At 51.6% G+C, this 21983-nt stretch overlaps 1 protein-coding gene across 3 annotated transcripts in view; it reads left to right on the top strand.

Moving 5' to 3' along the window:
• The window catches only part of MPPED1 (metallophosphoesterase domain containing 1), a 72043-nt gene that overhangs the window by 13520 nt on the left and 36540 nt on the right, over positions 1 to 21983 (top strand). For 2 of the 3 annotated variants that reach the window (XM_081060481.1, XM_081060482.1), the window contains exon 3: positions 5622 to 5803. In XM_081060481.1, the coding sequence (XP_080916607.1) occupies positions 5622 to 5803 (182 nt within the window). Of the gene's footprint in view, positions 1 to 4298; positions 4397 to 5621; positions 5804 to 21983 lie in introns of those variants that run through there. The other variant, XM_081060483.1, reaches the window with a different exon arrangement.

Genomic DNA, 21983 nt, shown 5'->3' with positions numbered 1-21983 from the left:
TCTCTTTTGTCGTTGGGGTTAGTCCTCAGGGCTGGCAGTGCCCATGCCTGTGGTCCTCAGATGTCAGGCTGGACTCCTGCCCCCGCGGGAATGGGTGAGAGCCCCGGGCCCTGAGGCAGAGTGGTGGGCTATGTGTGTGTCTGTGCCCGTGTGCATGTCCACATAGAGGGTCCCCGGGCACTGCATAGTGGCATGATGCCATGTAGTCCCACGCAAAGCTGTCACTCACAATGCCTCTGCCCGGGCTCGGCACATACCCAGAGAGCCCGCAGGCATAGGGTAACCAGAAGTCATAGGAGAGGAGCCACGGGGCTGCGGGAGGACCCTCTGGAGAAGGTGACTTCTAGGTTGAGACCCAGACGAGGATGAGTGGGGGATGGCAAGTCGGGAGACAGTCAGGAAAGGGGGGCATCTGAGAACTACAGAAATGCCCCGCTGGGTGGAAGATGCCTTGAGCAGGAGCAGGACAGGCCGTGTCCCGAGCAAGGGCAGTGAGTGAGAAAATGAAAGAGGGTGATTTCCCCCACTTAAACCATGAGCAGCTGCAGGTCGGTCATCCTTTTGTCTGTCTGTCCGTCCATCCGTCCGTCTGTCCCTCCAGGATGTTTGTGAGCAGCTGCATAGCACGCTGGGTAGAAAGGCGCTCTGAGCTGGCCTGCCTGGGTTTGAATCCTGGCTCTGCCACTTATTTACAAACCCCTGCCCGCACTGAGCTGAGCCCCTCAGTGGGTTGGCAGCCAGCACACACGTCATAAAAGCGTGTAATGGTACATGCCACTGGTAGTGTGAAGTGCGATGGAGAAAACGTTGGCTGGCTTTCTGCGGGCACTCAGCTGGAGTGGTCAGAGCAGGCTCACACCAGCTGCCCCACTCCCATCCCTCCTGGCCTGCTCTGTGTTACCACCTCCCGACACTGGCCCGCGTTCTGGGCTTCCGTTGGCAGTGAGGCTCAGAGACGGCCGGAGGTGTGGGAAGGCCCGGAACGAGCAGGCACCAAGCCTGGCTCTGGACTCCTCATCCGGTGCTCCCTCACTGCCTACTCGGGCCAGCCCGGCTTTGAAACACAACTTTGCATAAAGCTGGGTAAAGCCAGCGCCATGCAGGAACTTGGGGGGCTGCTGCCTTCCACTTCCCTCTTTCAGACCCCAGGCCCGGAGCACAGGGAAGTGTGTAGGCTGAGGAGGTGGCCGTGCGAGTTTCCATGGCACGTCTTCACGGAGGAAAAGACAGCAGACAGGAGGATAGATGTCACTGCCCGGCAACGTGATTTATCACTGTCCTGGGCTTTGTCACCGGGGCGAGGGAGTGAGGGGGTCTTATTTAATAAATCCACAATTTATATTTAATAATAACAGTGACAGTCCCAAAGTAGCCTCCAATTGAGCTGTGTGATTTATGCATTTGCCCCCAGAGACCCTGGCGGTAATGAGGCTGCCTTTGCTTGACTGATGAATCTCTGGGTTTCAGGACCTGAGAATGAAGACCCTCATGCTGGGGGCCGAGAAACCCTGCGGGGCCTGGGAGAGCCCCTGCCCGTCCCAGCCCTTCCGTCCTGGGTGGGCAGGTGGACGTGGCCTGGCGGTCAGTGAGAAGGCGAGAGTAGTGCTCGAGGGACAGGGTTGTCCTGGGCATCCTCCTTGTAGGTGCCTGTGGGGGGCGGGGGCTGGGGCAGGCACAGCACCTCTTCTGTCTGGCCTTTCGAAGGAGCATGTTGGGGGGGATGGGTCATCCTGATTACAGACCCCCGAAGCACGTCGGGCTGTGGGAGTCCTTGAAGAATGTAGCAGCCCAGGGAGCTCCGCTGTGCGCCAGGCCTGGAGGAGCCCTTTGTACCTGTTCTCAGCCCTCCCAGCCATGTAAGGATGGTGCACTAATCCCCTTTCTTAATGAGGCTGAGGCTTCAGAAGGGGCCCTGTGGCCCCTATCCCTCCTATGTGCTGACAGGTCTCCAGGAGACAGTGAGTGTCAGCCTTGAGCCCAGGAACGGGGTGAAGGGGCAAAGCAGGAGGAGAGGACTAAACTCGGGCTCCACTTGTTTTCAGCTCTCATCCTGCATCCCTCTCCTGAAGGTGCAGTAGCTGTTTCCATTCTTGCCTCAGGCCTTTGTACATGCTGTTCCCTCTGCCTCCCCAACTCTTTGCCCTGCTAACACCATTCATTCTTCAGTTCTCACCCAGGTGTCACTTCCTTGGTGGAGGCTTCCTCAGACCAGGTCTCGTCCCCTTCCTCGGCCCCCCACCTCAGCTCTAGGCACTCACAGACTCCCTTTCCATGACTCATGCTATAGCATGTGATTATACATTCATTTGTGGGACAATTTCCTAAGTGTCTCTCCCATCCACCAGCACGGGCTGGGCCCTCAAGCTTAGCACAGTAGACAGGAAGAAGAAAGAAAAGGGAGGCAGGATGAGGCAGGGAACATGGCCCAGGAAGAACAGCGAGATCAAGGAGGGCTACCTGGGGGAGGTGGCGGGCACAACCCCTGAACTTGGAGAATCAGCACAAGCAAAGGCCAGAGGTGGGAAGGAAGGGTAGGCACGGGGACGCAGGAGGGCACTGTGCTGAGGGTCACGTTGCAGCCTGTGCTTCGTGGAAAAGGTCACCAAGCAGTTGTGAGACCCTGAGCCAGTCAGTCGCTGCCTTTCCTCTGGGCCTCAGTTTCCCCACTTGTAGGATGAAAGGAGGGGACTAGAGGTCTGTCTCATTCCAAAATGCCACGGCTGATGCCCAGTCACGTGGCTGGACATGCAGTTGGAACCTCACTTGAAGGGTGGCGACCCCTGCCCTCCCACCTTCTTGTGTACTCTCTCTCTCCTTTCTCCAGACTTGGACTCATCTTGTTCTTTTTCTCGCTCCCAAGTCCAGGCTGGGTTTCTGAGAGCTCCATAAGGTGGCTTCCGTGGCTGTCCTGGCCACAGGTGTAGCCCTTGGCCCTCGCAGGTGCCTGCCATTTTAGAGGCCCTCAGTAAGCACTTGTCCATAGGTTGACTGAAGGAAATGGCAGTACTCCAGCTTGGTGTGAGTCTGAAACCAAAAACCGGCTTCCAGTCTCAGCTCTACCATCTTCCGTAGCTGAGATCCTGGGCAAGGCAGTCTTTTCTGAGCCTTAGTTCCCTCATCTGTATAATGGGCACACCCCTAGGACCCTGCCCGTCATTTACTGTGCGGGTGAAGAGAGCCAATCATGGAGCATGGTGAGCACTTAATGAGCTCTCCGTCTGAATCAGGGAAACCATTACTGTTGCTACCGGTTCAGGGTTGAGCACTTGTTACAATCCACATAGCCGGAGGGCAGTGCCAGGAAATGAGAGTCTTTATTTTTTCTCTGGGGATGATTAGGTTTGTATCCTCACTGCGCTCAGAAGCCTCGGGGTGGAGGGAATAAGAGCAGAATTAAAGAGCTTGGGCTCCAGCAGCAGGCCCAGCCCGAGTAGCTCATGCTGCTCCTGGCTGGCTGACGGCAGATGGGAGGCCCGGGGCTTCTCCATAAGGGGCTCTCAGAGGCAGAGATCGTGGGGACTGGCGGCAGCCCTGCGGGTGGCATCTCACTCCCTGCCTTTCCCTTCTTGGTCCCTCTTTGTCACTTTGACTTAGTTTCTGTCACCTTGTGGTATGCTCACCTCCTTGTGTGGGTGGGTGAATGAATGAATGGAGTGAATTTGATTGGCTCACTCATGTTCCTGTGACAGGCCACTAGTGATTGGCTGCCCTTGGTGTAGTCAGCTGTGTCGGGGGGGCGGGCAGGGTGCACAGGTGGGTTTCCAGGCCTGTCATATGGGAGCAGGGGAGAGAGGGAGAGACCCAGAGAACTGACGAGTTGTGGGGAGAACTGGGAGGGAGATTTTAGGTTCCAGACCAGCTCAGGCTCCGCCTCCTCCTGGAAGCTTCCAGGGAGCCCCAGGCTGGGTCAGGGCCTTCTCTGGGCCCCAGCGCCTGTGCTGCCCCATCAAAGCTGGTGGCTTTATTGTCACGGCCTGGCCATGTCTGTCTCCACTATCAGTCTCCTGACCTGGGATCAGGCCTGATTCATCCCTGTGGCCCCAGCATTGAGCTCAGGGCTGGCACACAGTAGGTGGTCAGAATGTGCTGTGTTGAATGAACCAGTGAATGAATGAATGAATCAAAGAATGAATGAATGAAGAGGGGAGAGGAGGAGTTTCCAGCTCACTCCTGTGGGTCATCATTGAACTCAGGGAATTTTCCTTTCCTCCCCGGTTGGGCCCAGCTGCGACCTGCTGGTTTTCAAAATGGGCTCAGCAGCCCCAGAAGAGGACCTGGCGTGCCCCCTCCTGTCGCGGCACCGTGACTGTGGAGAGGCTGGCTTGGGGCCTCTGACTGCAGCGGACTGAGTGTGCAAATGCTCCCTGAACATTAGCATGCTGGACCCATGTCTCTCGTAAGGTGTTAATTAAATTTCTTCGGAGTATATTGTCTGAAAAAAAAAGGATAATTAGAAAGATGTCTTTAAAAGTACTTATGTAACTGATATGGTACCGCGTTTGGTTTGCCGCATAATTAGATTTAAACACAACTCCTCCAGCAGCGTACTCATTTGGAGAGAGCTGCTTGTTGAAATGTCACGGCATTGTTTTTAAGAGATCTGAGCCTGGCAAAATCATTCAACTGAGAGGCAGAGGGTGGTGGGGAGAGGGCTGGGCCGGGGCGGGGGGCTGGGTCTGTATTTATTCCCTGGGACACCCGGCCACTTGCTCAATGTCCTCATTGGGAATTCAGAGGGCTGCGATGGGTCCCCCGGGAACAGGAACTTACATCTGTCAGCATGTTGGAATTTGCTGGGTACTTTTGCTCAGTGGGGTCACTCTATTTTACAGACGAGCAAACCAAGGCCAAAGGTTTTGCTTCAGGTCACACATTAGTGACAAGTGGCAGAGCTGGGATTTGAACGCTGGTCTTTTGATTCCAAGACCATTTTCTTACACACCCCTGGAAAGCTGTTGTTTTCAATATGACCAGACCACCTCACAGTTTTGAAAAATTGCCGCTTGTCTTTCGTGCCTTTCATCCATGGCTGTCCTTGGATGCTGCTTGCACCGCAGTGGGACTCAGTTCTTTCGACTGGACCGTGGCCTTCAGTCCTTGCATTCTCAATGGGGCAGATAGCTCCCCCAAGGGGGTTAAAACTGTTTTTTTGGGGGGGTGAAAAAAATCACGCTGGTCTTTTTACAAAGCACAGATATGCACACAGTCCAAGAGCAGATAGATAGCCTATCTGTGGTGTTGAAATTTCACAGGAGGGGGCTGAGTAGGGAAAGAAAGCATGTAAAAAGGCCCCGGGGTGGGGGTCATAATGGAGGAAGGGTGGAGGCTGCTTTAGTCAAACAGCAGTCGTGGGCACTGTACCTACTGGCCCCTCCCACCCGCTGCCCCCTTTTACTCTCACAGCACCCCTCTGAGGTTCCCATGTTACAGTCGCGAGACTGAGGCTCAGGGGAAGAAGAGTTTTGCCCAGCTAGTGAGTGGGAGAACCAGGATTCGGACCCAGGTGGGCCCTCGGGAAGGCTGGGCGCTCGGTCCGAGGCTGGGTCGGTGTGATCTGAGCTGCGGGGACGGTGAGTTGTCACTTCCGTGGTCTGTATTGCAGTGTCTTCTCCCCACTGCAGGGTGGACCCGGTGCCTCATGATGCTCCCAAGCCACCCGGCTACACCCGCTTTGTCTGTGTGTCTGACACGCACTCGAGGACGGACCCCATCCAGATGCCCTATGGTGACGTGCTGATCCACGCTGGGGACTTCACAGAGCTGGGGCTCCCGAGCGAGGTGAAGAAGTTCAACGAGTGGCTTGGTAGGTGCTGGGCAGCCCTTGGGCCGCCCCTGTGCCCAGCTGCCCTTTCTCCCTGCTCTGCCCTCTCCCTCCCCGCCAGCCTTTGTCTGCCTGTCCCCCTCCCTGGAAAGCCTTCCCTGATTTCCGGACCAGGTCACACCCCTTTCATTCTCCCCTCAAACCTCGGCAGTCTCCTACCCCAGCCCTTGTCTCAGCTGTGACTTTCCATTTGCTTGTGGGGATTTGGGGCCGGGGAGACCTCTTCCCAAAGGGATTTTGTCCAGGTTTGTTTTTGTCCACTTATGTGTTTAGCCCCCAGTCAGTGCTCAATAAGTAATGGATGAAACGAACGAATGAATGAATGAATGAATGAATGAGTGGCTGAACAGTGAATGCATGAATGACTCTCTGGGAATGGTGATGCCAGGGTAGGTATTCAGCTGGTATGTAACGGGCTCAGCCACCCTCCACCATCGAGACAGCTTCCCCAGTGAGGGGCCCACGGGACCAGCTGTGCGCTCCTCCCATGGGCAGCTGCTGGCACAGTGAGCGAGCGCTGTCCCATGGTGGTGGGCCATGATTTGCAAGCACACCCCCAGGGTTTTGTCTTTGGCTTTTTGATTTCCTCTAAAATAAGAAAGACATAAACCTGGGGTGCCCCCTGGGAAAAGCTACTTGCTTGGAATCAGAGAAACCTCCCAGCAACAGCCTGGGGGGACAGATGGACGGCCCCTGTGCGCACTGGCCGCTGTCTCGGAGGTGTGGCTGGGGGCTAGCCCAACCCCCTGCGCAGCCCGGCTTGGCCGCTAGACAGTCTGCCTCCCCAGGGGTGTCCCGCTGAGCTGTGGGCTGGGAGCTGCAGCAAGCGAAAGCCCTGGCTTTGCCAGTGGAGGCAAATATTTACAAGCAAGTCCTTCCCCTCAACGTGGCAGACTCCCAGCTTTCAATATTGATTTTTGAAATGGGAAATTCCAATCCGGTTTGAGATGAACCTTGTGAAGGCTGGGGTGGGGAAGGGCTCTTGCAGGACAGGCCTGCCCCCCGGCTTCTCACCTTGCCCTGTGCTACCTCTGGGTCTGGGAGGGACCCTTTCTGAGCCTGGCTTCTTATCTCCCCTGCTGTGGGTCTCAAAAGAGGTGAGGCCTCACTTGACTGAGCCAAGAGCCAGTGTGCAAGGCCAGTAACAGGAGTTGCTGTCATCCAGGCTCAGTGTGCCAGGCACAGTGTGGCACGCTCTTCACTGCCACTCCCTGGTTGAATTTTGGGAGCAGCTGTTTGGGGTAGGTGCTGTTCGGATCCTCGTTGGACCCCCTGCACTGAGGTTTGCAAGGGTGGGGATTGTTTCTGATATACCCCCCAGCTCTCCACATGCTCCCCTTAGTGTGGAATGAATGAATGAATGAACAAACGAACACCTGCGTGTGCAATGGGGGTGGGTGCCAAGTGCTGTGGGGTCTCGGTGCAGGTTCTGACCACGGCTTTCTCCTGGTGGGGGAGGCCTCTGGGAGAAGCTGACTTTGGGCCGGGCCTCAACCGAGGGGCTAGGAGTTTGTGTAGGAAGGGGAGCCACCAGGCCGAGGGGAGAGCTGAGGCCAGAGTTACCAGTGGACACTTGAGAGGAGGCCTGATGTATCGTAGCTGGATAAAGGGTTTGGAGAAGAGGTGACAGGCCTGGAAAGAAGGGTGGGGTCTACCCCGGGGCTTGGGAGGGCCAGCGGGGTGAGACGGCATTTGAGGAAGCTCTCTCTCCAGCTGCCTCTTAGTAGAAGTCAGAACTGCTGTATTTTGCCATGTAATGCGCTCCCGTGTATTATACGCACCCATGTGTTTGGCCCAAACTTTCAGGGAAAAAAAAAACAACTTTCGTTTTAATTTTTTAATTCAAATTTTTATTTGTTTACGTTTAGGTACTTGCTTTTATAAAGGAATTTTAACATTTATTTATTAACATATTATGGTACAAGAAATTTTATGTAACAAATAGTGACAAAGCACAAGAACAGATACAAGGTACAAGAAATTCTATGTACGGGTAACAAATTTACGATATTTACACATCCTAGGAGGCCAAGAACTCTTCATCGTTGCAAGATGATCGTATTCCAGGGTATTATTTTGCATGCAGATATCATTATTGATTTCTAGAGTTACACTTTTACCTCGTAAGCGTAGATACAAGAATTAAAATACTTATATAGACACTACTCATGTATAATGTGCATCCTTATTTTTCCCTCTCAAATTTGGGCAGAAAAGTGTGCATTATACACAGCAAAATACAGTATGTTCGTAGGAACTTAGGGGTCTTCTTCATAATTTGCCATGACTTGGATTGATTTATTTGCCTGACTTATGGAGAGTGGGAAGCATGAACTTGCAAAGGGGGCGTCCTCCTTTTATACAAGGTTCCTTTCCACCGGGCTGCTCCCCTTTGCGGCCTTGAAGGGTTGCCGGTGTTGGTGATTGTCGCTCACGTGGGGTGCGTGGGGGGCCTCAGACTGAAGACCCAGGAGCGTTCTCTGTCCTGGTCTGGGGCGCAGGGAATTGGTGTATGAGTGCGAGCGTCAGCAGGAGCCGACTTAGAGAAGTCTGTCTGCGGGTGGCTTTTGGGGGAATTGTCCACTATGCAAAGCGAGACTCACCTCTGGGCCAGGCGTCCTGTCCCCAGGGCTGTGGTGTTCGTGGCTGAGAGGTGGGTTGTGCAGCCATCAGCTACATGGAGGTGTGTCTGGACAGGCCTGTTTTTATAGAGAGCTAGTGTTTACTGTTAATACGAGGTGTGATGAAAAGACACGGTGAATGTTTAAATAAAAAAATGTATTACATCAAAAGACACACTGTCATTAATCCCCCTCAAAATGCTCCCCCTCGCTTCGAGCACACTTAGCCCATGTTCTTGCCACTTTCTGAAGCAGTGCTGGAAGGCCTCTTTCGTGAGTGTCTTTACTTCATCCTCCATCATGACAATGCTCCATGTCACACATGGCTTCTGTCAAATAAAAACATTACAGTGTGTCCTCATCCACCTTATTCACCAGATCTGGCACCGAGCGACTTCTGGCTCTTCCCCAAAGATTCAGTCCCTTCCTCAAAATGATTCAGGACATCGAGGCAGCTACCACAGCATGACTAAAGACACTCAGGAAAGAGGACTTCCAGAACTGCTTTAGAAAATGGCAAGAACGGTGGGATAAGTGTGTTCGAAGCGAGGGGGAGTATTTTGAGGGGGATTAATGGCAATGTCTTTTACTGTAATAAATTTAAAAAAATTTAAACATTCACCATAGTTTTTGATCACACCTTGTATGTGTTCTCTTGTTTTTGTATGCTCTTCTGTGCCCTTTGTGTGTATGATTAAATCATTTAATCCTCCTGACAACAGAATGAGGCAGGACTACTGTCACCCCCATTTTACAGAGCAGAAAACTGAGGTCCAGAGAAGGGAAATGACGTGCCCAGGGTCAAAAAGCTTGTAAGTAGCAGAGCTGGGATTCAAACCCAGGCAGTCGGACTCCGGAGCTGAGCTCTTGGCTTCTCCATCGGCCTCTCTGGTTCTTCTTAGGTTGAATGTTCTCTGATTCAAACTAAAGGTGGGGACTGTGCCATTAGGGGCTGGACACCCTGTGTCCGCTTCCTGCCCAAGGGATTATGGCAGCCACATGACCTCTCTGACTTCAGGGGCCTTGTTTTAAATAAGGATGGCAGGCTCCCCTTGCCCTGCCTACCTCCGAAGGTTGTTTTGAGGCTCCGCTGGGATGACGATGAAGTTTGTAAACTGTAAAGTACCGTGTAGATGTTACTATTCCCCCATGGACTGGCGTTTGGCAGCTCAGTGTAGAGGTAGGGGTCATGGGTTGGTCCCACGGAATCGGGGACATTTGACTCGGGCCTTGAGGTTGTGTCGGCAGAGAGAATGATAGAAGAAGTTGTACGTAAAAGTGCGTGCGTGGAGTTGCTGAGAAATGTTGACGTATGACCTTAGCTATGTCAGTGGTACAGACAGACAGACGCACACAGAAAAGACTACGAGGAAATAGTCACTCGTCCATTCAGTCTACCTCACTGGGAACTCACTATGTGACAAGCACGTCCTAGGCACTGGGTGACAGTGGCGGTGAGGGACAGGCCCCACTCACATTTCGGTGATGGGCAGACAGTGGCTTTCTAGACACACAAGCAGTAAGACAGCTGTCTGTGGAGCAGTGCCCTGGGGACGTGATGGTGACTGACTATGGAGCTGGGTGGACATGAAAGGCCTTCTTGAGGAGGTGGCCTCGCGAGAGGCATGGAGGGTGAGAATGAGGCGGATGCTGAAGGAACGTTCCGGGCTGTGGGCACAGCGCCTGCAAAGGCCAGAGGTGGGAACAGAGAGCAAGGACGAGTGAGGAGGGTTTGGGGAGGTGGTGCCAGTTTGCGTAGGCCCCGCGGGCCAGGGCCAGGGGTTTGGGGTTGATTCTAGGTGTGATGAAGTTCTGTGAGGTTTCTGGAGGGTCGGGACCTTTCAAACGGCGCTCAGAAGCCTGGACTACAGAGCAAGGAGTGGAAGCAGCACGGCCATGAGGGCAAGGGCTCTGCCGTGTTCCAGAATTCATGTCTGCTGGTGGAACCATTTTATTTTCTTCATGATTCTCTCTCTTTTTCTCCCCAACTGATTTTCTTTTTACAGAGAGCATGTATTATTTTAGTAGCATCAGCTAAATGCCACACTAAAGCTTCATTGTTTTTAATGAAATATTGGCTTCTCTGGTGTCTGGTGCAAAGTGTCCCAAGATGGGGGCAATACAGGCTTCGGTCCTGATGTCACCCAGCCCATCAGAAATTCTCCATGAGCTCCTTTCCCAGGCCCACTGGCCCAGCTCTCCTGGGGGAGGAGAAGTCCTCAAGGAGAAAGTTTCAGCTTTGAAATTCACAACCTACTTCCTCCCCATTCATTGATCTCAGAGAGCACTTAAAATCCGATTCCAGGGGCTACCTCCAGACAGACAAGAGGAGATTTAAAAAATGAAAAAAGGCCCTGTTTATAAGATAAGATTAGGCACCTAACTGGGGATCTGTGTGGCTGAATTCACGCTGACTCTAATTTGCTTTCGGTGCGTTGCTCTCAGAGTGGCTGGGAGCGGTGTCCACGTTTTACCCATCTGCAGGCTTCTGTCTGGGTCTGTGCTCCTTGGAGGGGGCTGGGTTGTGGGTGACAGGGCCCCTCTGAGCAGATCCCTTTGTTGGACATTAATATCCCAAATATATTCATTCAATAGAAATGTCAGCTTGATTTGTCAATGTCCCAGTGAGCAGCTAAAAAATGCTAAGGACAGGCTTCCCAGCTATAAAGAGTGAAAGGAAAAGCAAAACCTGCTGAAATGGAAAAGCATGTGCTGGAAGCTCCTCCTCCAACACAGCTAATGATGTGATGATGGACAGGCAGCATGGAGCCCACAGACTGCGTGGATCAGTAAGTCGTGCCTGCGCAGGGAGGTGGGACAGCATGAGGCTGAAGAGCTCCTGCCTGGAAGTCAAGCAGACCTGTCTTCACCCCTTATTTGCTGTGTGACCTTTGCATAGTCACTCAACCTCTCTGTGCCTCATCTATAAAATAGGGAGAATCGTTTACCTACCCCATAGGGTTGCAGAGGATTGAAGAGTAAGGTTCTCGTACAGTGCTTAGCACACTCTGGGCACAAGGAGAAGCCCTCAGGAAGTGGGGGTCATTATTGTGGAACAACCTGCCTCTCCCTGATCTGAGCCTCCCACAAAACAAACCGATCATCCAGCCTCAATGTCAGCAGAGCCATTGTGTTGCAGCCACACGGGCTGGCTCCACTTGCCATTCCTAGAACCAGTTTTCCATCGGGGCCTTGGCTCATGCTTGTCCACCAGTTGGGACCGCTCTTTCTTCTCCACCTTCTCCACCGGGCAGAGGACAGAGTACTTCCCGCCCTCCATTGTCACCTCCCATGAAGCCTCTCCAACCTGCTGTGTCTCTCCTCCCACGGGACACCCAGAGCTCCCTGATCAGGTCTTGGTGGTGGCCCTCACCTCGTAGTGGCAGGGAATTATTTGTGTCCTTGTGCCCCACCCCCACTGTCAGCCCCTAGAGGGCAGAGTCAAAGCCTCATCCCCAACTCCAGCCAATGCTCGGCCAGGGTCGGCCCTGGACAGAGGTTGTGGACCCAGGATGGACCAGAGTGGCATCTGATACACTGTGAGCTGGCCACTGTGTCCCCAGCAGGGTGGGGCACGACTGATAGCTATGAGCGGACCAGTGTGAGACATGGCTGTTGTAACACAGGCTTGAGAAGGGTCTGAGAAGACTCAGGGGCAGAGGCTGAGTTGGGGTCTCCAGGATGAGGCTAGGAGCTGAGGCCAGCAGGTGCCCTGGAGCGGACCAAAAGGGCCAGGTGGGCACGTGGGCTTCCCCCGGAAGCCAGGGATGCTGCGGGAAGAATGAGAGGCTGAGTGCCAGCTTCACCCACTTCCAGGATGCCGGCTGCAGAAGCAGCAGGTGACCCCAAGGCCTCCACACCACCCACATCTTCCCCAAGGCAAGAGAATGCTGCCAGTGGCTTTGAGTGACAGCCATGCCCTCAAGAACCATCAGTCCCTGAGCTGGGATTTGCAAGATACTAGAAAGCTCTCTGTGACTGGCAGGTGCCAGGCTGCCCCTCCTCCGCACCCCACCAGGAGAAGCCTGAAGCCTCAGCTCTCACTCCCATCCCCTCAGCTCCCGAAGCCTTAGCCCTGCCCTGGCCTCGAGAGTGACCACCTGGAGGCCATAGGCAGGTTTGTTCTCGGCCCTTCTTTCCTCGCCTCTCCACATGACAGGATGGTGCCCTCTCCAACTTGGCTTCTCCTGTCCTGGCTTCTACCTCCTTCACTGCGTTCCCCTTCTCCATCTCCTTTTGTTCCTATTTCCTTCTGCTCACTGAAGGCTTGAGCTTCTCGACCACCTTCTTTCCGGACGATAATCACTCAGAGCCCCAGCTCTTGCTCCTATCCAGATCTCTAGGATGCCTCCCTCGCTGTCCTCAGCCCAGACCTTTCTTTGAGATCCAGCTGGTGTATATTCAGTCTTCTCAGAAGACACTTCCTCCTGACTGTCCACCAGGATTTCAGACTTGTTCTATCCCAAACTGAACTCTCAAACCTCAGACCCATCCCTAGAGGCTACGTACGTACGTAGGAGGGTGCAGCCCTTGAGCATGGTGTTTGAGCCCCTCCCAACCACAGCTCTGGGTTTCTTCTCCCTTCCCTTTGAGGTTGATGTCAGCTATCATCTCTTGTTATTCCAACCCTGTTGTTATCTACCCTGCCCACTCACTTATATCACCTGCCAAGCTGCCTTGGGCACCCGGTGGGTCAGCCTGCCACTCTCCCCTTCCTCTTGCGGGATCCTGTGAGTCCTTTGTGGGTGGAGACAGCACCCTGGTCAGCACAGGTCCTCAGAGCCCAGGCGGGCCTGGCTCGGATGGGTGCTTGGCAGGTGCTTGTCGAATAAGCATGGAGCGGTATGTTAGAGCACACCCTGAACCAGTTAATTAAGTGGCGTACCCTCAGCAGAACCAGGCAGGGGAGGAAGATGAGGGCCTGATAATGGAGTATTTAGAAGTTATAATTAACTTTTTACTGGTGCCCTAGCATAGAACGATATATAAGACAATATAAAAGGGGTCCAAGGATTTAGTTAAATAGAGCTGGGTCTTTTGCAAGTAAACCCTTAATTAAAATCTGTGAGGGAGGAAGGGAAATGGAGAACTCACTCCAGGCGGTTTCTTTGCTGCTTGCCTCATTTGCCAGTGTGGAAGGCACAGGGGAACAGAGGGGGGTCGGGCGCAGGGGTGGGCTGAGGAAATGGACTGACAGTCCTTCTGCCTCTTTGCCGTTTATACCAGGAGCCGATGGGATGGGCTGCAGGTGAGGGGCTTTGGAAAGGAGCAGGGCGGGCCATGCAGGAGCAGGAGGCCACTCCCAGGTGCAGAAATTGTTTGTGGGAAATGATTTTTTTCGATGTAGCCAGAGGTTCATCTCACCCGCTCAGCCACTTCTCTCCCCTCAGGCAACCGTGTCCCAAGTTCGGAGGTTGCTTTCAATCCCTTCTCCCTTTCCTCTCGGGGAAGGCCAACTTGGATGAGGGAGCCTGAGTTACCCCCACTCTCTGCTCCCCATAGCTCTGCCCCTTCCCATGGCAGGTTGGGTAAGTCCCTACTTTTGTCTTATTCCTTTAGCTTTTTTCTTTTACCTCCCCACCCAATGGGACACGCGTGGTCCCCTCCTCCCACAGACTGCTTCTTCTGTGGGTATGCTTGGGCTCGGGCCACACCTTACTCACTTTCATCTCTTTACACTTGGTACTTGTCACAAAGCCTGGAGTGTTCCGTGGTGGGCGTCCCATAGTTTATGTATCAGGCCCTGGGTGGCCTCACCCCCGGCTGGCCAGGCCCTCTCCTTACGTAGCCCACCCATGCGGGGCTGCTCTGGGGTAGACCCCAGGCCTGGGGCGGGACACTTCAGGGTATCCTGAGGCACAGCCGTTCCTCTCTCCTGCCCCATGCGGGTGGGTGGGTGGTGAAGGTGGGATGGAGATTTCCTGGGAATGGCCACAATAACCAGGGGTGTGAACCCCTCAGCTTGGCCAGCGGGTCCTGTCTGACAGGCCTTGTGCTGACCTGGGGTCATGACTGCACAGCGGGGGACAGACAGAGCACTGAGTTAGGGGCGCCTGGGGCCCATTCCTGGCTCTGCCCCTCACCAGCCAGGTGACCTCACTTGTCCCCACGGAGTGTTTGTACCCATAAAATGATGTTTGTGCCCTGTGATAACAAGCCCCCTCCTAGCAGTCCACCCCTGTGGACTCCTTCTGGCTTCAGGACCCGGTGTGGGGGTTCCTCTCTCCCTCTGGCTGTGATTGTGGGAGACAAGGGAGGGGTCTACATTCATCCCAGTCAACACACGTCTTGGGGGGCTACTGTGTTCACTGGCTCGGTTTGAGAGACTCGGTGATGACCCACAGATAAGCATTCAACAAAATAAACCGACAAGATCATTTTAGGTGATTGGACTAATGAATCAGATCCACAAACAGGGCGAGGTGAGGTGGGGGTTTCTTGATGGAAGGCGGCCTGGGAAGGCCCCTCCGAGAGGGTCCTGAGTTGAGAGGGACCCAGCCCTGAATTGCCTGGTGTGCAGCCGGAGGCCCTCCAGAGGCCAGGGAGTGAGACCAGGTCTGCTGACCAGCAGGGTGAGAAGGTGGATGTTATTCTGGGGGTGGTGGAGGGCTAGGCAGGGGAGGGCCATGGAGGCACTCTGTGATGTGAGGGACCCCTATGTCTGCAGGGGGAGCATGGCTGCAGCAGGCCCGGGAGGATGCCTGCCTCCTGGAGAGGCCGGTGCCAGTATCGCCCAGAGGCAAGGGGAGCTGGGACTGGCCCCTGAGGTGGCCAGGGGGCCCGAGGGCAGTGTGGGGCTTTGGAGGTGGAATCAACAGGGTTTGCTGGTGGGAGATATGGGGGGGGGGGTATCCACAGAGCCCAGCGGGCCTGGCATAAGGTGGGTCCTCAACAAGTGTGTGTTAAACGAATGAAAAAAGAAAACAAATTTTGTGATGTGGTCACTTAATCAAAATATACAAACGTTTTTTTCTTTTTTTAAGAGCTTACCCTGACCATCACTGAATGTATACAGTGAACCCAGAGTGGATTCTGGTTCCTTTGCTCATTACGTGGGTCCCATGGCCTGATTCAGACACGTCATTATTCTCGCAAAGACTCGAGACTGAATATTGAAAACAAAAGTGTGTTTGGGCTCCAAGCCTCATGTCACGCCCCCGTCACTCTGCTCAGAGGCCGCTGCTGTCCCGGGGTGTTGGTCATGTGTAGTCGCAGTGGCAAATGTGACCGATGAACAACTGGTCGCCGAGAGAGCAGGCTCGATGCTCAGATAAAAAATGGACGAATGGTATTCACTGAAAAATTAATTTTCTGTGTTCTTCATAAAAAAATACTGATAAAGCCAAAGTAGGTTTTAGGGACTAAAAGGGAGAAAATTAACTTCTAATAAAGATGAAAATTCTAGAAAGCTAAGTTGTAGTCCAGCGATTTTGGGCAGCCATAATTATAGTATTTTCATGTTAATGTATAAACCTCCTGAAAGGTGTGCTTAAGTGCTAATTATCTATTTACAACAGAATGGCTTTGGAAATGAAACCACTGGTGTGTTTGTATGTGTGTGTGTGTGTGTGTGTGCGACATGTTTTGCAGTGGGTTTTTTAAAGACTATCATCCTAAAAATCGCTGCCTTAAATTTAAAAAAATTCATTTATTTAATTATTTGTTTGTTTGTTTTGGTATTTAAACAAGGTAGAGATGCATTTCTCTGAAAGGTCTGGGCTCCCTGAAAGTTCTTGTTTGGTTTTATTTTGTGTATTTTCTTATTGTTTTGTGTGTGTGTGTGTGTGTGTGTGTGTATTTTCTGATTCATTTGGCTCTTTTGGTTCCTTATTTATATCCCATTTTGTGCCAAAGGATTTGAGACGGTTTATAAAAACAATAAGAATAGTAAAATGGTGGAGTATTGATGATAAATTAAAAGCCAAGAATGAAAAAAATAAGAAAATTAGAGCAGCTCAGAGGGAGGGCCTAGAATATCAACACTCAGAGTTCACTGGGCTGCTTGAGTTGGAAACTGGAGCCTGAGTTTCCTGGGGGCCAAGGTGAAAAGGGAGATGCGTTGGTGAATGCCTCTGCTTATTGGTAGGAGGAAATGTGCCAGCCCCTCTGATTGGTCCATCCCCGGTAGCATGTTTGATGCCCATTTCATTCTGCTGTGAGGACCTTGAGGACCAGATGTGTGTCCTGGTCATTTCTGTGTAGAACGACCTTGGTAAAGATTTTTGTATTTGAACAATAACAATGAAAATTTGTTTAGTATTTCCCAGTATATAAAACACATCCATTTCTGTCATTCTTTTTGTGCTTTCTATCTCTCCCTCTCTACCTTCTTTTGGATTGATTGAAGTTTCTTTTTTTCCCCCTCTGCTGGTTTGGAAATTGTACATTCCGTTGTGCTTTGTGTAGTGGTTACTCAGAACTTTTTAATAAGCATATCCGACTTAACTCAGTCGAAGATTAATCCACATCTCCGTTCTTCCCCCAAGGTCCCCGGCATGCACCTGCCCTGTTCCCTCTTGGCGTCATCTTACATATCTTTGCTGTCAGGTGTCCCACTGCTAACTTGTGTTTAACCTGCCATGGACTAGTCACCGTCATCATTATTATTTGTTTTCTAGTTTACACTTGATTATTTACTCAACGGATGTTTGCTGAGCGCGTTTTATGTGCTGCGCATAAGTCTGGGCACTGGGGAGGCAGCAGGGAGCAAACAGAAGACAGGCCATGGAAAACAGAGCTGTAATGTGTGGGGGGGTCAGGATAAGGGGACCGGGTGGGATCCTCTGTCACGGTGACGTTTGAGCAGCGCCCCGTGGAGGGAGCTGGCATGCACACGTCTGGGAGGCCGTCCTGGGCAGAGGCAGCAGCTGCGTCAGGAGTGTTGGTGGCACATTTGAGAACCAACAGAGAGGTATGTGGCTGGAGGGCCAGCGAGGGCCTGAGGAGCTGAGTGGGAGAAGCAGAGGCCGGAGGGGGGATGGTGACCAAGTAGGAGAGGTCAGGTGGCTTCATGTAGGAGGTGACACTTGAGGGGGATCTTGGCATTTGGTCTGTGGTTGGACAAGTGAGTGGTGGGTGCAGGCCGTCCAGCTTGAAGGGGCAGGTTAACTAAGGATCCAAGGCTGGAGCTTTGACATGCCAACTTGATTGGTTTGCAATCATTCATTCATTCAACAAACGTTTACTGAGTGCTTAGCTTGTTCCAGACTCTGTGCAAGGTGCTGAGCACGCGGTAGGCAGCAAAACAAGCAAGACTCCTACTCCAGAGACATAGAAACAAGGAAATGCCATGACACGATGGAAACAGGGTGAAGTGGTAGCCTGTGGCCAAGTCAGACCCTCACCTGCCTCCCAGGTGTGAGATGGAAGGCAGGTGACTCACCTGACCTGGGTGGTGGGTGTACGGATGAGAGATGATGTGTTAGAAAGCACAAGTGCTCTGAGGCTTTGCTGGGTTTCCTACCATGGACCTTTTCTTCCTCTTTACCTGGAAGTTCATATTCACTTGTGAACTGTCCTGCTGGGCAAGGGAACCATCGGAAGAAATCATTGGTTGGTAGAAATTAGCCGGTTGGTCATTCAAGAACTGGGGAAGCAAGATTTTCTTTCTTGTATGCTTCTTTCCTTTCTTTTTTTTCTACAAACATGGAGAGATGCGTTTGGATATGAAATAAGCCTGTGAGTTTTTTAAAATGTCATTTTCATGCTGGACTTCATTCCAAAACAGGAATAGTCAGCAAGCCAGAAAATCCTGGCCAGCACAGAATTGAAATATTCTGTCCTCGTGTGCCCACAAACTTCTGAAATGTCTGGAAGATTCCACGACGTCCCTATCCCCACCTCCTTTTCCGCCTGCCTCCTGCACCTGGATTCAGTATAGATTTTGTGTCAGCTCCTTGTCGTTTGCTTTGGAGATTGTGGTCACCACTTAGAGAGGGCACAGAAGCTGCCAGTACTTGGGATTACAGAGCTGCCCCTTCTCATGTCTCCCCACCTGGTCTCTCCCTTCACCCTCATAGCCTCAGACTTCAGGTGCATGAGAATCCCTTGGGGGGGGCGTGTCTTGTTACAGTGCGATCCCAATTTGATAGGTCTGGGGGGAGGTGACTCCTAGGTGACAAGTAGGAAGGCTTTAGACCTGCGATGTGCAGTATGGTAGCCACTTGCGTCTTGTGGGTATTGAGCACTTGAAATGTGGCTCATGTGACCGAGACACTGACTTTTGTCTTTTATTTCATTGTAATTAATTTGAAATTAAATAGCCACAGGGGACTATCGATGGGACAACACAGCTAGACACCCCTTTGCTATTACCGTCTCTGCAAGATGAAGAAACTGAGCTCAGAGAGGTGAAGAGCTTGCCCAAATCATTCAGCACAATATAGGTGGAATCAGGATTCTAGCCCAAGGTCTACGACCTTTTAAAACTCTATGATTATTTTTAACACCCAAGGTGATCATTTTATTTGGGAACTTCCCTTGTGTATCCAGAGAACCCAAGCTCTTCCTCATCAGCAAATTCCTGCTTTCCAAGATGGTTTTGATATTCAGGAGCCAGGCTTTAGAGCAGCATGGCCAACTAAACAAAGTCACGTTCAAGTTGCTGATGGGACATGAGGACTTCCAACATCCTACATGTCATGTGGGAAAACCACATTGTGCTACAAAGCCTCGTATGCAAGTCCCACAGAGGCTTCACAATAATGACTTCCTCTGGACAGCTCTTTGCAGTTTAAAGGTGCCTTCATGTGGTTTGCTCACTTCTTCCTCGCAACAAGCAGCCCGGGTGCTGAATAATGTTGTCCCCACTTTACAGATGAGGAGACTGAGACCCAGTGCAAGGATGTGGTTTCCCAGAGGTCACCCCTGTCTTGGCTTTCAGATACTTTCCCAGAGCAGTCTTTGACTGCCCTGCATCGGTCACTTCCCCCACCCCGATGCTCTCTCTCCCCCTCACCTGGCTTTATTTTTCCACACCTGTTCCCCCACCTGACCTGGTACTTATTCTTTTATTCCTTTATTGCCAGTATCCCACAAAGGTCCACTTCTCTAAGGCAGGATCTTGTCTGTCTTGCACACCTTCGCATCTTCAGCACCCTGGAGAGCGCCAGCAGGCCTTCCGTGGGGATTTACTATTTATAACCTCTTCAAGTGAGAGAGGGGCCAGTGGAAAGGATGCAGCCTTTGGAGCAGGCAGACCCGTCTCCAGCCCTGCCCGGCCACATGCCTGCTGGACAGGCTTGAGAAAATCGTAACCGTCTTGTGCCTCTGTGTATACATCTACAGAGTGGGGGTAACACTCCCCCTCGTTGCAGGGCTGTTCTGAGGACTGAATAAGACACTGCAGTTGGGATCCTGGCTCCATTCTTCCCAGTCTCCTGGCCTTGAGCATGTTTTATCCTCTCTCGGAGCCTCAGTTTCCTCATCTGTAACAGGGAGCTGGGATTGGGAGGGTGCAGTGAGGCAGAGAATGGTCTGGGCTCAGTGTAGGACCTGGCATGGGATAAACACATGGTAAATGAGGCTACTGTTTTTGTTGTGGTTATTTTATGAATGCGTCTAAGTGCCCAGCACAAAGTACTGCTCTGTTGATGGTAGCTTTAATTATTATTATTCATGTCCTCCAAGGATGCCACCCTCTTTTTTTAATCAGATATTTAAAAGTCAGGATCTAGTTCTTTGAAATTTGTTTTAAAGAAAGGCAGATTTTTTAAAAGTAAAGATTTGTCTCTTTGATTTCTCCTAAGGAGAAGAAGAATTTCACACCTTTTTGAGTATGCACGATGCAAATGAAGTTCTAAGAGCTGCGGAAGGTGGCAGTTTGGAGCTAATTCGGGGCTGGTTTGACAGCCATGACAGTGAAGGGGAAGCATTGAGCTGACAAAGTGGGGCTTGCTTTGGTCGCGTCCCAAACTCTCAAAATAGTCACTTTCCAGACTAACATTTGTCACGTCGGTGTTCAAAAAAAGTTTTTTGTTCATTGATCCAACTCTGCCCCTCCCCATCTTAACACTCTCGCTGGTTCCCTCCTGTGTCCTGAGTGAAGTCCAGATCTTTGCACGGCAGTCCAGGCTCCTCGAGTGTGCTTCCAACCGTCCCTTCCAGGCCTGCCTCCACTCACCCCGTCCTCTGCCAAATACGTTGGCTTTTCTCATCTCCATGTCTCTGCTTGTGTGGAGTCCTCATCCTCTTCCTAGGATGCCCTGCCCTGTCTTGTCTGCCTGGGGAGCTGCTGTTCATCCATGTCACCTATTTTTATGACGACCCTTTCTTATCGTGGTCAGAGAAAGGAAAACTCATTGTTGTTTAAGGTTCCGTAGAAGTTGGAACCATCCCCACTTACAAGGTGTGATCAAAACATACGGTGAATGTTTAAATTTTAAAAATTATTACAGTAAAAGACACATTGCCATTAATTCCCCTCAAAATACTCCCCCTCGCTTCGAACACACTTATCCCCTCATTCTTGCCACTCTCTGAAGCAGTTCTGGAAGTCCTCTTTCCTCAGTGTCTTCAGTTGCACTGTCATGGCTGCCTCGATGTCCTGAATCATTTTGATTTTGGGGAAGAGCCAGAAGTCACACAGGGCCAGATCCAGTGAATAAGGTGGATGAGGACACACTGTAGTGTTTTTATTTGACAGAAGTTTCTGTATCAGAAGCGATGTGTGACACGGAGCGTTGTCATGATGGAGGATGATTTACCACCCTTTAAAACACACTTTCTCTCAACCGTAGCTCACACCCAACCGACTGCACTGAACAAGTTGAAGCTTGTCACACACTATTACTAAGGTTCGACGCGCTGCTTCCCATATTGAAGATCCCTGCCTTTCTGTTGGATGGCACTCGGCAGCAGCATTCACCATATTTTGTGATAACAATGGAAAGGCCCCATGTCACACATCGCTTCTGGTATAAGGCGATTTCTGTCAAATAAAAACATTATGGTGTGTCCTCATCCACCTTATTCACCGGATCTGGCACCATGTGACTTCAGGGTCTTCCCCAAAGTCAAAATGATTCAGGACATCGAGGCAGCCACAACACTGCAACTAAAGACCCTCACAAAAGAGGACTTCCAGAACTGCTTCCGAAAGTGCCAAGGATGGGATAAGTGTGTTTGAAGCAACAGGGAATATTTTGAGGCAGTTTGTGTTTTTTACTGCAGAGGTAATGTGTCTTGTACTGTAATAATTTTTTTTAAATGTAAACATTCACCATATTGTTTGATCACATCTCAAAGTTCTTGTGTGTGTCTTTCCCACAGTAGATGCCAGAGAAGGGGCTATGTCGTGACCTCTCTGTTTCCAGCTCCCAGCACAGGGCCCAGCAGTGTATCTTCTTTTTTTATATATATATATATATTCTATTGGGAAAGGGGAACAGAACTTTATTGGGGAACAGTGTGTACTTCCAGGACTTTCTCCAAGTGAAGTTGTTGTCCTTTCAATCTTAGTTGTGGAGGGTGCAGCTCAGCTCCAGGTCCAGTTGCCGTTTTCTAGTTGCAGGGGGCGCAGCCCACCATCCCTTGCGGGAGTC

Source organism: Rhinolophus hipposideros (genome assembly GCF_964194185.1).
Source record: "Rhinolophus hipposideros genome assembly, chromosome: 9".
Taxonomy (NCBI): Eukaryota; Metazoa; Chordata; class Mammalia; order Chiroptera; family Rhinolophidae; genus Rhinolophus; species Rhinolophus hipposideros.
This window is presented reverse-complemented; position numbering and strand designations above follow the sequence as displayed.